We start from the raw sequence: 15,168 nt of genomic DNA, 5'->3' as shown, positions 1-15,168 counted from the left end.
ATTCCAAAAATCAATGAATAAATCAGGACCTAAATCTTGTTTTTGTAAGCAGGGTATAGTAGGAAGAGCACTATCTATGGAGTCAGGCAGACCTTGACACAAATCACATTCCAGAATTTACTGAGCATGTGACTTGACAACTCCCAATGCCTTGTCTCTAATCCTTCGTTTATCATCCGCCAGAATTAATATTATTCGGCACACAAGAAATGACAACAATCTACATATGACTATAGATTAAATAATGTCTTGTATTTGATGTATCCAGAACAAAACTTGAATATCAGCTGGCACTCAACAAATTCTGGACTGTAAGCTCCCTGACACAGATTCCTGCATCTCACCCCCAATGCTAATCAGAAAAAAGAAGGTCACATTTGCTGCATTTAGTAGAAACATAGGAAAAGTCCATTATAGCAGTTGTCAAGACAACTTGTAGTTGTCTATGTGGTATGAGAAAGAACCTACATCTTAAATCCATTGTTAATCCTAATATTCAGGTTTGGATACATCTAGTTTAAGCTAGCTTTGACCTATGTGCTCAATACTTTCTAAATTAAAAAATAATACTAAATAACTGACGCTTTGACCTTTAAAAGTTGAGGAAGATCTCTTCAATGTAATCATATTTCATTTAGCATATTTATTTAAGTCAATAAGAGCTGGATGTTTATGATTAAGTTCTATATTCATACTTTTCCAACAAAATAAATACATATTTATAATTCTACTATACTAACATGCCAGTTATATTTCTACAGGAATTTCAAATGTTGTTCCATATCTCAACATGTGATACTACTTGCAAAAGTCAGATCAGTGGTATCTCATCACAAGTGTCAGTGTTGAGTTCATCATCCTGGGCCAAACTATAGAGAGAATCAACTATTTTTTGAACCATAAGTTGAACACATGTGAAAGCCATGTTAAATCCATTGACAAATTTCATATAAACTATATTATACATGAATGATTTTATTTGCCAGTTATGTGGTATATATATATGTTTACTATATCTAAAATTTTGTTTTAAAGATGTGTCATTTGTTCATTGCTTTACACTTGTTTTCTAAGTAAAATAGAGGGAGTTCTTTGCCATGAGTGCATTACGTAACACAGCTATAAATGAACATGGCTAATTGGCCTATATGGAACTTCTCCTTAGTCAGGCAGGTAACTTTCTTGACCCTCTAATGGACGTCTAGTTTCTCAGTGTCAGATTCAATTTAACCAGAAGGCTTTCTGTGTATATAAGGGTCTTGCTCCTCTTTTCTGAAATTTTGTGTCTTCCAAGGTTGTGACACTTAGATTATTTTTCTCTTGTTATCATGGAACAAAATCTACTGAAATCCTGAAGGCAATATTATATGTTGTTATATGATTGTTCAGGGGCAGAATGATACTCAGTTCCATTAAGGGACAGCCTTTCAATGTCAAGAGACCAGAGGGTTTGTTAAAATTGGACTTACCATCATAGTTCAAAGAGAACAATGTGGCCAATATGCAACCACTATGTGGGAAGAAAAATCTTGCTTTTCATTGCTGGCATGGTTTACAAGAATGATCTAATTCCTGAGAAGATTATTGAGATCAACAATAGCTTGCATTCAAAGGCTAGCCCTTAGGTTCTTATTTTTAAACTTTAATGGTGGCAGATTACAATTTATATTTTAAGGAGGTGAGACGTTATGTTTGCATTTTGAGAGCTATATGAGTGGTCAAAAAGAGATAATCTGACATCCTAAGGCTTAGAACATGATTGCTTACGTCTGAGGTTCTAAGGGTTTAAAAAACATATAGATACTTTAAAAAATAAGGTGAATACTGCAGACACTTATACAAAGAAATAATAACTCTTAAAACTTTACCCAAATATATTCCTTAGTTCTGTCAGTTCTTTTTCCTTGATCTGCAGGTCTTCTTCTAATCTTTCTGTTGTGATAACATATGATTCACCGACTTTTTTCTTCCATTCATCTAGTAAAGAAGAACAAATGAGATTGATTTATAGTTGTGTTTTGCAAAATGTAGACACAGATCATAACATACAAGTAATCAAAACTGTTTTTTATTCTAGATTCTACAATACTTAATTTAAATTACTGATTGTGAGTTTAAAATGCAGATGTTTATATTTAAAACGCAATCATATTGAATTGTAGTAATTAAGAACTCATTTGATATTGGATAATATATTTACAATGAAAAATATATTTGACTTATTTCATTTGATTTTATTGCATTTTAATTATAGCAATCTCTAGTTGCAAGACGGTTTTTAGTTTTTAAATATTAGATACTTAAGATATAATTCTAAAATCCCTACATTCAGCAATACTCCAAATTTTTTTCTGTACCATTATACCAAGGAACTAAAATAATATTTTTGTAAGAAATTTCTTTTTTCCTATAAAGATCTTCAGAAAAAAATAATTTGAGTTCAGATAGTTTTTCAGACTTTCACATAACATGCTGCCTTATCTTCTGTATACAAATTAACACATATTCCAATGAGTTGTTAGTTATCAGTAACTATAATTGAACCATGTTACATTTAAGGAAATAAGAATAATTAGAATAATTACCAGTACAAGTTTGGGTTGGTCTAGATTTATAATTTCCCATTTATTATAAGTTTCTTCTTTTCTCCAGGGCAGTTCTTCAAGTTATAAGATTCCAAGTTCAAGTGCAGTGACAGTCCAGTTGAAAAATACTTTGATAGTCTGGCTAAAAATAAGCCCAACTGCCAAATGGAATGTCATGCAACAATGATAAAGAACAAAATCGTGTGTGCTTTCAAGGGTGAAATCATAAAGGGAACTAATCAGTCTGTTTAAAAGAACTGTATCAAAAATAAATAGCAAATGTTTCAATAGGATTATTTGCTTCCATCAATTATCTACCCGTACATACTTTTATTTAACAGATAAATCTAGAAAATGATTCAGTTACATCTGAAGTTCACAAAAGAGCTGTTAAAACTACCTAGACCTTCTTTCAAGATCATTTTCTCCTAAGCCAAAATAATGGCAGTTGGTAAAGAGTGGTAATAGAATGTGTCTACATAAATAAATAAATAATAAAAACTCATTACCTCTAGCATATAACTAATAGAAATGAATGTAAGTTTGGCCTGTATAAGAGCTACATAATTATGTTTGTAGGAAGAAATTCTCAACATAGACCAAGATTTATACTATTGTGGATTATTCCGACCATAAGAATCATAGATCAGAATCTAAGACATTAAGTTCTACAAATAGCAATTCGTAAAATAATAAATGACAAGAACAGTAAGATTAAGAATAAGAAGATTGAGCATTTGCTATGTGTCAGACCCTAGTCTAAGTGCTTTACATATATTTCATTATTTAATCTCATACAATGCTGCTAGGTAGATATTATTCACCAACTATGGATGAGAAAACACAGAGTTGCTCTAAGTTGGAAGTCTGGAATCAGTTCTGACCATGTGACTCTAACATCCAAGCTAGATATTATTGATTTGTCTTCCAGAATTTCTCTTTCATGCACCTTCCATTTACTTTATGGGACATTTCTCTTTGTATGCATATTGTATGCCTATTTCTACTGATATAAAGAACCGAGTCTATGTTGGAGAATAAATGGGAAACCCAGAAAGAAAACATTAAATTTTTCACTGTATATTTATTTCAGATAATCTTCTTATACCTAAAAAGTATAAATTTTAATCTTCAGATTCACATCCAGAGGATATAGCTTTAACTTAACAGATACGGATTTCATATTTTCTATAGTTAAATGTTCAAACAACTCTCTTTTTGAATAAATGCTTAGACAAAGTTAGGATTCACCACACCTTTTGCTCAGCAAAAGTAATCGAAGTTTCAAAGGTAAGGCTTCCAGACTGATAAGATATAGTTGGCGCATCAGGTATCTGGCTTCACAGACACTTTTTGTCCTCACCTGGACATATTCTCCTTTTCCCTTCTTATCAGTACATGCCTACCACAGCTGTTGATACTTGCTATACTGCAGTGGCATCTGGTTACCTTGGTCCATACACTCTACATTCTCCTTGTTTGAAAACCAGACATCTTCAGTTCCACCAGCTTTCTCTAAGCACTTCTGTGACCCCCATTTTCTGTTTGGAAAGTCTTTTTTTGTCCAGGGACCTTCCTGCTTAATCTCTTCTTCCTTCCTTATCTTGAAGACCATACTGGATAGCCTTCTTTAAAAGACTTGCAATCTCCCAGGGCTACACCTTGGGAAATAATGCACCAGGTCTTCTCTCAGAGTTTCTTAAAATAATCATGGTTTCTATACTCTGAATCCAGAAGGACAAAGATGGGAGCCTTCTAGAGGACAACTAAACATATTTTTCTTGATCTCTTTTCTTATTTCTAATATCTCAGATCTTCCATCCGTGTGTGTGTGTGTGTGTGTGTGTGTGTGTGTGTACATGTATGTTTTCTACATATGGAGGAAAAATTAGCTCTTACATCATCTTCCACTGTGTTTCTAATTTCCTGCTTGGGACACAAGTCTGATGTACTGCTTTTTAGAATTTTTCCTTTTGATTTTCAAGAATACTTTCATTCTCTTAAAAAGCCTGGGTTTTACAATGAAAGCTTTGGCTTTCAAAGGTGTGATTTCTGCGATGAGTTTGAAAATCCAATCAGCAACTCAGTTGAATTCCCCCACATTCTAATGCAATACATTTTGCTGGAAAAAAAATGAAAGCATAGCAGTATAAGAAATGCAGAAAATCACTCAAAATATTACCCAAAATATTAACCATTATTGAACTATAACAGTTTCCTGGTTTGAAAGAAACAATATTTATCTATAAGCCCTTCTTAAGAATGTGGATCTAGGTAATGGTTTGAGGTACTAGAGTAATTTTTTCTGGGTACCTTCAGCCTGATGAAGAAATGCTGGAAATGTAAATGGTCCAGGATAATAACCTTGCATTCCTTTTCCAAAGATTGTTGGAAAGAAACAACATAGAATCAAAAAATATTTTCCCTAATACTCAGTACATTTCTGTAAAAAGTACTTCTTTCTAATAAAGAGTTGGCCACATACTCTAAGTTGAATCCTGCTCTCCCCAGTCCTGAGACATCCAAAAGTCGAGAAAGCATGTTATATTATACATTATCAAAAACACAACTCGATTACAAAAGTAGTCTGCTTTCAAAGTTTAGTGAGGGTAGGCAACATGAGGAGCTTTGTTTAAAAAAACAGAAACCTGGGCTCCATCCCCAGAAATTCCGATTCAGTAGATCAAGAGTAGAGCCCAGGAATCTGAACTTTAACAAGTAACTCTGATGATTCTAATGTAGACGCTACTTGGAGCATCATTTAAGAAGCACTATTTTAAGGTTGCTTAAAGTGAGATGCCTACTTAGAAATTTTTTTACCTTTGAATTTCATGCAAGAGAAAAGAGATAAGTAGAATAAAAACAAAAGAAAGATTACTTCAGATTATCAAAGAGTTCTATCCTGTGGTAATTCCTGGGGCAATACATGATTTGGCTATGCAAGTATAGTCTCGTATTTTAAAAGTGATTCACAAAAATTGAAACAACCAAGATATTCCTTAATAAGTGAATGGAGAAACAAACAGTGGTATATCCAGAATATGGAAGATTATTCAGCAATGAAAGGAAAGGAGCCATGAAAAGTCATGGAGGAACTTTAAATGTATATCACTAAGTGAAATAAGCCAGTCTGATAAGGCTACATACTGTGTGATTTCAACTATATGACATTTTGGAAAAGGCAAAACTATAGAAACCATAAAAAGATCAGTGGTTACGGGGGTAGAGGAGAGAGAGGAAGAGATGAGTAGGTGGAGCACAGGAAATCTTTAGAGTAGAGAAATATTCTGTATGATACTCTAATGGTGGATACATGATATTATCCATTTGGCAAAACTCATAGAACTACACAACACTAACATAAACTATGGACTTTAGTTAAAAATCATGTATCAATATTGGTTCGTTAATGTTAACAAATATACTATATAAGATGTTAATAAGAAAAATTGTGTGTGTGTAGGGGGAGTATATAGTAACTCTGTACTTTCTGATCCATTGTTTTGTAAACTTAAAACAATTCTAACAAAATATTAATTTAAAAAATTATGGAAAAATATAAAACAAATGATGCAAAAAATAATAATTCCTTAAAAAGAGCATTTGAAGTATTCAAGGAAATTTAATAATTTATAAAGAAAAGCCAACTCAAATACATGATTAATAGTAAGGTTTCTTTTATGCTTGCTCATTTCTTCATTAGAAAATGTCAGAACACATTTAGTAAATATTATTTCTTCAACTACTTTGTTTCAACTAAGTTTGATATTCTACTGAATTGCCTAAATCTAGTTTTAATGCCTCTGTCTTTTCAACTGATTTATCAGACCACTTCCACATACAAATAGTTATATTCTAATACTTCTTCAATAAGCCTACTTACGTTCTTTCTGCATTACTTTATTTGGGGTTCATATGATTTATTTATCCCAATCTACACTTACGCATCTGCTATTTATATTTATTTTATACTGATTTCTTTATAAAGATTTAAAAGGATGCTTTCAAAATGAAAAACGTAAAAATTGACCTTGACACTTCTACCTTTATGGTTCCAACAGAGAAATGATAAAGAAAATGTATCCCATGAAATCAAACTAATGCACTTGGAACAATTGTTATCACATTTAGAAGTTGAATTAATTTATACTTTGATAATTTCTTCATTGTATATGAGTCCCTATTAATATATTTCCATGTTTTGGGGAAGCATAGAGTTTCAATGTGTTGCATCTGGTTGGCGAATTAATCATTGCTTTAAATATAAGAAACTGGAATTACTAGTTAGTTTATATTTTGTTTTTTACCTTTACTTTTAATAAAGATTAAATAATTTGTGTTGAAATAAAATTATTTTAAAAATAAATTGACCATTGCCTAAGATGCATACAACTATTCAAGTGCACACAATTATTTGATTAATTTTCTCTTAAATAATGTGTTTCTGCATTTAAACAGGCATAATTTGTAAGAGTCTTATTTATCAAACAATTTTCTTTCTTTTTCACTAGAATATCTAAGTTTTTAGTATGTTGGATGATTTATAAATCACCATCATCAATCTGAACATGTTGAGTTAATATTCAGATTAATCCTCAAAAATGAGTGAGACTTGAGAATACATTAAAACGAATATATATTTATAATATGAAGAAAACAATGTCACAGTAATTTAAATATGTGTTCTCAGTATCTTTAACTGCCAGAGTATATTTTAAAAAGGAATAAACAATATTGCTATTTCTGTGTCCAATAAAGTATAACAGCAAATGCAAAAATCATAGTTTATCCTGTGACTTCCTTTGTTGGTGGGTAAACATGAAACAAAGTTGATGAAATAATCTAGATTAAATATAGGTAAGAGTCACATTTCTGTAACTGGCTAAAATTTCTTTTCCAAATTTATATGACTTCTTTGAATTGTCAGTCTAGCTCTCTTTACGAATTGATCAGTCCATTTATCCATTCAAAAAATATGTACTGTACCAAGAAATCCGCAGATCTCATGGGGCCAGAGATGCATGAGTAAACAGGTAACTGCAATGCAGTATTTGTTCTATGATGAGATATACATGATTGGCATGAGAAAGTCCATCTATTAAGGCCTAAATTTCAATCAGAAAAAGTTTCTTTGAGGAATTAAAATCATCAGAATAATCTAAACTTCATGACTCAGGCCACTTCCATTCCTTCTTAATTCTTTCTTCACTCCTCCTAAGAGTTAATTAACCAGCTTGAAAATGATAGTGTGTGATAATTATAGTTCAATTAATAACTAATTATTGTTTTGGACAATAACATTTTTAAAAATGTTATTTAGAATCTAATGTAATCAACTTTATGTTTGTTTGTTTTAAGAATTAGAGGTTTCTTTAATTAGAGTTTTCTAAATCGTATAATAGACAAACATAAAAAATTGGGAGGAGGGAAACCAAAATAATAGTTCTACTTATATGAGAGTTTTCTTTTCTTTTCTCAATTTTTCTTTTCTTTTTTTAATCTTTCAATTTTAATTTTTGTGGGTATATAGCAGATATATATATATTTAAGGGCCACATGAGATATATTGATAGAGGCATACAGTGCATAATAATCACATCAGGGCAAATAGGGTATCCATCACATCAAGCATTTATCTGTTTTGTTGCAAACAATCAAATTAGAAACTTTTAGTTATTTTCAAATGTAAAATTAAATTATTTTTGACTATAGTCACCCTGTTGTGCTAACAAACACTAGGTCTTATTCATTCTTTTGAACTATTTTTTGTATCCCTTAACCATCCCCACCCCCCACCACCCACTACCATTCCCAGCTTCTGGTAGCCACTCTTGTATTCTCTATCTCCTTGAGTTCAATTGCTTTTATTTTTAGCTCCCATAAATAAATGAGAATATGCAAAATTTGTCTTTCTGTGTGTGGCTTATTTCACTTCACATAATGATCTCCAGTACCATCTATGTTGTTGCAAATCACAGGATCTCATTCTTTTTTATGGCTGAATAGTACTCCATTGCATATATGTACCACATTTTCTTTATCCATTCATCTGTTGGTGGACACTTACGTTGCTTTCAGATATTAGCTATTGTGAACAATGATGCCACAAACATAGGAGTGAAGTTATCTCTTTGATACACTGATTTCTTTTCTTTAGTATATGTAATTCAGCAGTGGGATTGTAATTCAGCAGTGGGATTACTGGATTATATGACAGCTCAATTTTTAGTTTTTTGAGGAACCTACAAGCTGTTCTCCATAGTGGTTGTATTCATTTTCATTCATACTAACAGTGCACAAGAATTCCCTTTTCTGCACATTCTTGCCAGCATTTGCTATTGCCTTTTTGATATAAGCCATTTTAACTGAGGTGAGAAGATATCTCATTGTAGTATTGATTTGCATTTTCCTGATTATAAATGATGTTGAGCACCTTTTCATATGCCTCCTTGTCATTTGTATGTCTTCTGAGAAATATCTTTTCAAATATTTTGCACATTTTTAAATAAGATTATTAGATGTTTTTCCTATAAACTTGTCTGAGCTCTTTATAAAATTCTGGATATTAATGAATCCCTATCAGATGGGTAGTTGGCAAATATTTTCATCCATTTTGTGTGTTTTCTTCACATTGTTGATTGTTTCTTTTCTGTGCAGAAGCTCTGTAACTTGATGTGATCCCATTTGTCCATTTCTGCTTCGGTTGCCTGTGCTCATTTGCCCAGTTCAATGTCCCGGAGAGTTTCCCCAATGTTTTCTTTTAGTAGTTTCATAGTTTGAGGTCTTGTAGTTAAGTCTTTAATCCATTTGGATGTAATTTTTCTATATGGCAAGAGATAGAGGTCTAGTTTCTTTCTTTTGCATACAGATACTGAGTTTTCCCAGCACCATTTATTGAAGACACTGTCCTTTTCCCAACGTATGTGCTTGGCATCCTTGTCAAAAATGAGTTCGTTGTAGATGTATGAATTTACTCTGGGTTGTCTATTCTGTTCCATTCATCTATGTGTCTGTTTTTATGCCAGTATTATGCCATTTTGGATGCTGTAGCTCTGTAGAATAACTTAAAGTCAAGTAGTGTGATTCCTCCAGTTTTGTTCTTTTTGCGTAGGATAGCTTTGGCTACTCTGGGTCTTTTGTGGTTCCATATATATTTTAAAATTGTTTTTTTCTATTTCACTGAATAATGTCATTGGTATTTTGATAGGGATTGCATTGAGTCTGTAGATTGCTTTGGGTAGTATGAACATTTTAACAATATTAATTTTTCCAATTCACAAACATGGACAATTTTTTCATTTTTGTGTGTCTTCAATTTCCTTCATCAATGTTTTTTAGTTTTTACTGTAGAGGTCTTTCAACTTTTTGGTTAATTCCTAGATATTTAATTTTATTTGTAGCTACTGTAAGAGGGATTAATTTCTTGATTTCTTTTTCAGATTGTTTGCTGTTGGCATATAGAAATGCTACTGATTTTTGTGTATGTTAATTTTGTATCCTGCAACTTTACTAAATTGTTCAATTCAAGTCGTTTTCTTGTGGAGTCTTTAGGTTTTTCCAAATATAAGATCATATCATCTGTAAATAAGGATAATTTGACTTGCTTCTTTTCAATTTCGATGTCCTTTTTTCCCTCTTCTCTGATTGCTCTAGCTAGGAGTTCCAGTGCTATGTTGAATAACAGTGGTGAAAAATGGGCATCCTTGTGTTCCAGATCTTAGAGGAAAGCCTATCATTTAAAATGATACTAGCTATGAGTTTGTCATAGATGGATTTTATTGTGTTCAAGTATGTTTCTTCCATATCCAGTTTTATGATTTTTATCACGAAAAGATGTTGAATTTTAGCAAATGGTTTTTCACCACCAATTGAAATGTCCACGTGATTTTCGTATGTCATTTGGTAGATACAATGTAGTACATTAATTGATTTGCATATGTTGAACCATTCTCGCATCCCTAAGATAAATCCTACTTGGTCATGATGGTGACCTTTTCAATGTGTTGTTGCATTTGGATTGCTCGTATTTTATTGAAGGTTTTTGCATCAATATTCATCAGTGATACTGGCATATAGTTTTCATTTTTTGATGGGTCTTTGGTTTTAGTATCAGGGTACTCTTGGCCTCATGGATTGAGTTTGGAGTATTCCTTCCTTTTCCATTATTCTGAACAGTTAGAGTAAGATTGGTATTATTTCTTTTTTAAAATGTTTGGTAGAATTAAGCAATGAAACCATTGAGTCCAGGCTTTTCTTTGCTGGGAGGTGCTTTTTATTATTGCTTTGGTCTCTTGTTATTCGTCTGTTTAGGTTTTGGATTTCCTCATGGTTAAATTTTGGTAGGTTGTATGTGTCTTGAAATTGATTCACTTCTTCTATATTTTCCAATTTACTGGCATATAGTTGCTCATAGTAGCCAATAATGATCCTCTGAATTTCTGTGGCAACAGTTGTATTGTTTCCTTTTTCATTTTTTATTTGGATCATTTCTCTTTTTTTCTTAGTCTGGCTAAAGGTTTGTACATTTTGTTTATCTTTTCAAGAAAAACGCTTTTTGTTTCATTGACATTTTGTTTTGTTTTATTTCAAATTCATTTTTTTCTGCCCTAGTCTTTATTATTTTTTTTCTACTAATTTTGGGTTTGGCTTGGTTTTGCTTCTCTAGTCCTTTAAGGTATATCATTAGGTTGTGTATTTGAAGTTTTTCTACTTTTCTGATATAGGCACTTATCGCTATAAACTTCCTTCTTGTTCTGCTTTTGCTGTATCCCAAAAATTTTGGTATATTTTGTTTCCACTAACATTTGTTTCAAGAAATCTTTCAATTTCCTTCTTAATTCTACATTGACCCACTGGTCAATTCAGGAGCATATTGTTTAATTTCCTTGTGTTTGTATAGTTTCCAGAATTTCTCATGCTGATTTCTAGTTTTATTCCATTGTGGCCAGAGAAGATCCCTGATATTATTTCAATTTTTGTGAATGTTTCAAGACATGTTTTTTAACCTAACATATGGTCTGTCCTTGAGAATGACCCAAGTGCTGAGGGAAAAAATGGGTATTCCAAAGCCATTTGATGAAATGTTCTGTAAATATCTATTTCGTCTACTTGGTGCATAGTGCAGATAAAGTCCAATATTTCTTTGTTGATTTCCTGTCTAGACAATCTATCTAGTGCTGAAAAGTCGGGCGTTGAAGTCTCCAGCTATTATTGTATTAGGGCCTATCTCTCTCTTTACTTCTAACAAAATTTGTTTTATATATCTGAGTGCTCCAGTGTTGGGTGCATATATATTTAGAATTGTTATATCCTCTTGCTGAATTGACCCCTCTACCATTATGTAATGACTTCTTTGACTCTTTTTTTAGCTGTTGTATTGAAATCTATTTTTTTCTGATATAAGTATAGCTACTCATGCTCTTTTTTGGTTTCCACTGGCATAGAATATCTTTTTTCATCCCTTTATTTTCAGCCTATATGTATCTTTATAGACGAAGTATGTTTCTTGTAGGCAACAGATTATTGAGTCTTTTTTTTTTCCATTCATTCAGCCAGTCTATGTCTTTTAATTTGAAAGTTTACCCCATTTACATTCAATATTATTATTGATAAGTAGGGACTTAGTTCCTGCTATTTTGTTATTTATTTTCTAGTTGTTTTGTGATTTTTCTCTTCCTATTGTCCTTCCTGCCTCCCTTTCAGTGAAGGTGATTTTCTTTGGTGGTATGATTTGTTTTCTTGCTTTTTATTTTTTGTGTATCTGCCACATGTTTTTTGATTTGAGGTTACCATGAGGCTTGCAAATGCTATCTTATAACCCATTATTTTAAGCTGATAACAACTTAACACTGTTTGCATAAACAAATAAGCATAGAGAAAACAAATAAAAACTCTACACCTTAACTTGTGCCCCCACTTTTAAGTTTTTGTTGTTTCCATTTATATCTTAATGCACTATCTATGTCTTAAAAATTTGTTGTTGCAGTTATTTTTGATTGGCTCGTCTTTTAGTCTTTCTACTTAAGAGTGGTTTACATACCACAGTTACAGTGTTATAATATTCTGTGTTTTTACTTACTATTACCAGTGAGTTTTGTACTTTCAGATGATTTCTTACTGCTCATTAACTCCCTTTTATTTCTGATTGAAGTACTTCCTTTAGCAGTTATTATAGAACAGGTCTCGTGTTGATGAAATTCCTCAGCTTTAGTGTGTCTGAGAAAGTATTTCTCCTTCAAGTTTGAAGAATATTTTCACCAGATATACTATGCTAAAGTAACAGTTTTTTTTTTTTTCTTCAGAACTTTAAATATATTATGCCACTCTCTTCTGACCTGTAAGGTTTCCACTGAAAAGTCTTCAGCCAATGCACTGGAGCTCCATTATATGTTATTTATTTCCTCTCTCTTGCTGCTTTTAGGATTTTTTTCCTTATCCTTGACTTTGGGTGTTTGATTGTTAAATGCTTGAGGTAGTCTTCTTTGGGTTAAATCTGCTTGGTGTTCTATAGCCTTCTTGTATTTGGATATCGATGTGTTTCTCTAGATTTGGGAAGTTCTCTGTTATTATCCCTTTGGATAAAGTTTTTATCACTATCTCCTTCTCTACCTCCTCTTTAAGGCCATTAACTCTGAGATTTTTCCTTTTGAGGCTATTTTCTAGATCATGTAGGCATGCTTCATTCTTTTTTATTCTTTTTTCTTTTGTCTCCTCTGTGTATTTTCAAATAGCCTGTCTTCAAGCTCATTAATTCTTTTTTCTGTTTGACCAGTTCTGCTGTTAAGACTCTCATGCATTCTTCAATATGTCAATTGCATTTCTAAACTCCATAATTTCTGCTTGATTTTTAAAAAATTATTTCAATCTCTTTGTTAAATTTATCTGAATGAATTCTGAGTTCTTGAATTTCTTTGAGTTTCCTCAAAACAGCTTCTTTAAATTCTCTGAAAACTTAAATATCTCTGTCTCTGCAGGATTGGTAACTCGTGTCTTATTTAGTTAATTTGGCAACATCATGTTTTCCCAAAAAGCCTTGATGTTTGTGGATATTCATCTTTGGGCATTGAAGAGTTAGGTGTTTATTGTAATCTTTGCTGTCTGGGTTTGTTCGTATTTGTTCTTCTTGGGAAGACTTTCCAGGTATTCCAAAGTACTTGGGTGTTGTTGTCTAAGCCATATCTGCATTCAGGGGCATCCCAAGCCTATTAATGCTATAGCTGTTGCAGACTTGTGGAGGTATTATCTTGATAGTCTTGGATAAGATCTGGAAGAATTCTCTGAATTTTTAGGCAGAGACTCTTGTTCTCTTCCCTTACTTTCTCACAAACTAACAAAATCTTTCTCTCTGTTCTGAGCTGCCTGAAACTGGAAGTGGGATGACACAAGCACCCCTGTGTCCACCACCACTGGGGCTTCACACTGGGTCTCACTCAAGAGCCACTGTAACCTCTACCTGGCTACCGCCTATGTTCACTCAAGGCTCTGGGCTCTATAATCAGCAGGGGGAGGGGAAAGCCAATCAGGTTTGTGTCCTACTTTTCAGGATGGCAAGATTTTCCAGGTCCTAGGCAGGTCCAGAGGTGCCATCTTGGAGCCAGGTACTAAAGTCAAAACCTTGGAAGTCTACCTGGTGTTTTATTGTACTTTGGCTGAGCTGGCACCCAAACAATGAGACAGTCTTTTCCACTCTTCTCTCCCCTTTCCATAGGCAGAGGAACGTCACACAGTGACCACCACCATCACTGGCCCATGGGGAGTACAGCCAGACTACTGCCAATGTTTCTTTAAGATCCAAGGGCTGTTAAGTCAGCTTGTGGTGAATGCCACCTGGCCCAGGATTCAACTTTCAGGGCAATGGTCTCACCTCTAGCCCAGGGCAGGTCTCAAAATGCTGTCCAAGAGCCAAGGCCTGGAATTAGGGACCTTAAGAGCTTGGTGCTCTTCCTGACTGTGGCTGAGCTGATACCTAAGCTGCAAGACAAAGTCCCGTTTATTTTCTCTCTGCTTTTCTCAAGTAGAAGGTGTCTCTCCCTGTAGCTACCACAGCTGGAAAAGTGCTGAGTCTCATCTGAATCCAGCAAGTCTCAGAGTCTCACCCAAAGCGCACAGCATACAACCTAAGTATCACTGCCGGTTATTCAGGGCCCAAAGGCTGTTTAGTCAGCAGGTGATGGGTCCTGCCAAAACTTGGTCCTTCCCTTCAGGGCAGCAGGTTCCTTTCTGGCCCAGGCTACGTTTAGAAATGTTGTCCTGAAGCTAAAGCCTAGAAGGGGTACCTCCTGACTGACTGGTGCCCTATTCTACCATGACTGAGCTGGTATTGAAGATGGAAGACCAAGTCCTCTTTACTCTTTCCTCTTTTTTTTGAGAGTTTTCTTTTCACTTGTCAATTATCTACCTGTGGCTGTTCCTCAAAGTGAAAAGAAATATATTTTGATATAGGCAGGACAAATTATTTAAAGATTTGAAAAGTGGGACTATATAATGTGGTTGTTAGATAATCCATAGATATGTAGCTATTATGTAGCAAAATTAAATAAACAAGTTTGTGTGGTTCCCCCTTGTTGACTCAGTGACTAATTCC

General features: G+C 33.4%; 1 protein-coding gene across 1 annotated transcript in view; it reads right to left on the bottom strand.

The window, feature by feature from the left end:
* Positions 1 to 4,707, bottom strand: part of TNNI3K (TNNI3 interacting kinase) — a 305,572-nt gene extending 300,865 nt beyond the window's left edge. Inside the window, exons 1-2 of the mRNA XM_063624029.1 lie at positions 2,586 to 4,707; positions 1,869 to 1,977 (exon numbers count right to left, since the gene is read on the bottom strand). Coding sequence (XP_063480099.1) covers positions 1,869 to 1,977; positions 2,586 to 2,625 — 149 coding nt within the window. The 5' untranslated portion in view covers positions 2,626 to 4,707. The remainder of the gene's footprint in view (positions 1 to 1,868; positions 1,978 to 2,585) is intronic.
* Between the last annotated feature and the right edge of the window lie 10,461 nt (positions 4,708 to 15,168).

Source organism: Symphalangus syndactylus, chromosome 12 (assembly GCF_028878055.3).
Source record: "Symphalangus syndactylus isolate Jambi chromosome 12, NHGRI_mSymSyn1-v2.1_pri, whole genome shotgun sequence".
In the NCBI taxonomy this organism is placed as follows: Eukaryota; Metazoa; Chordata; class Mammalia; order Primates; family Hylobatidae; genus Symphalangus; species Symphalangus syndactylus.
This window is presented reverse-complemented; position numbering and strand designations above follow the sequence as displayed.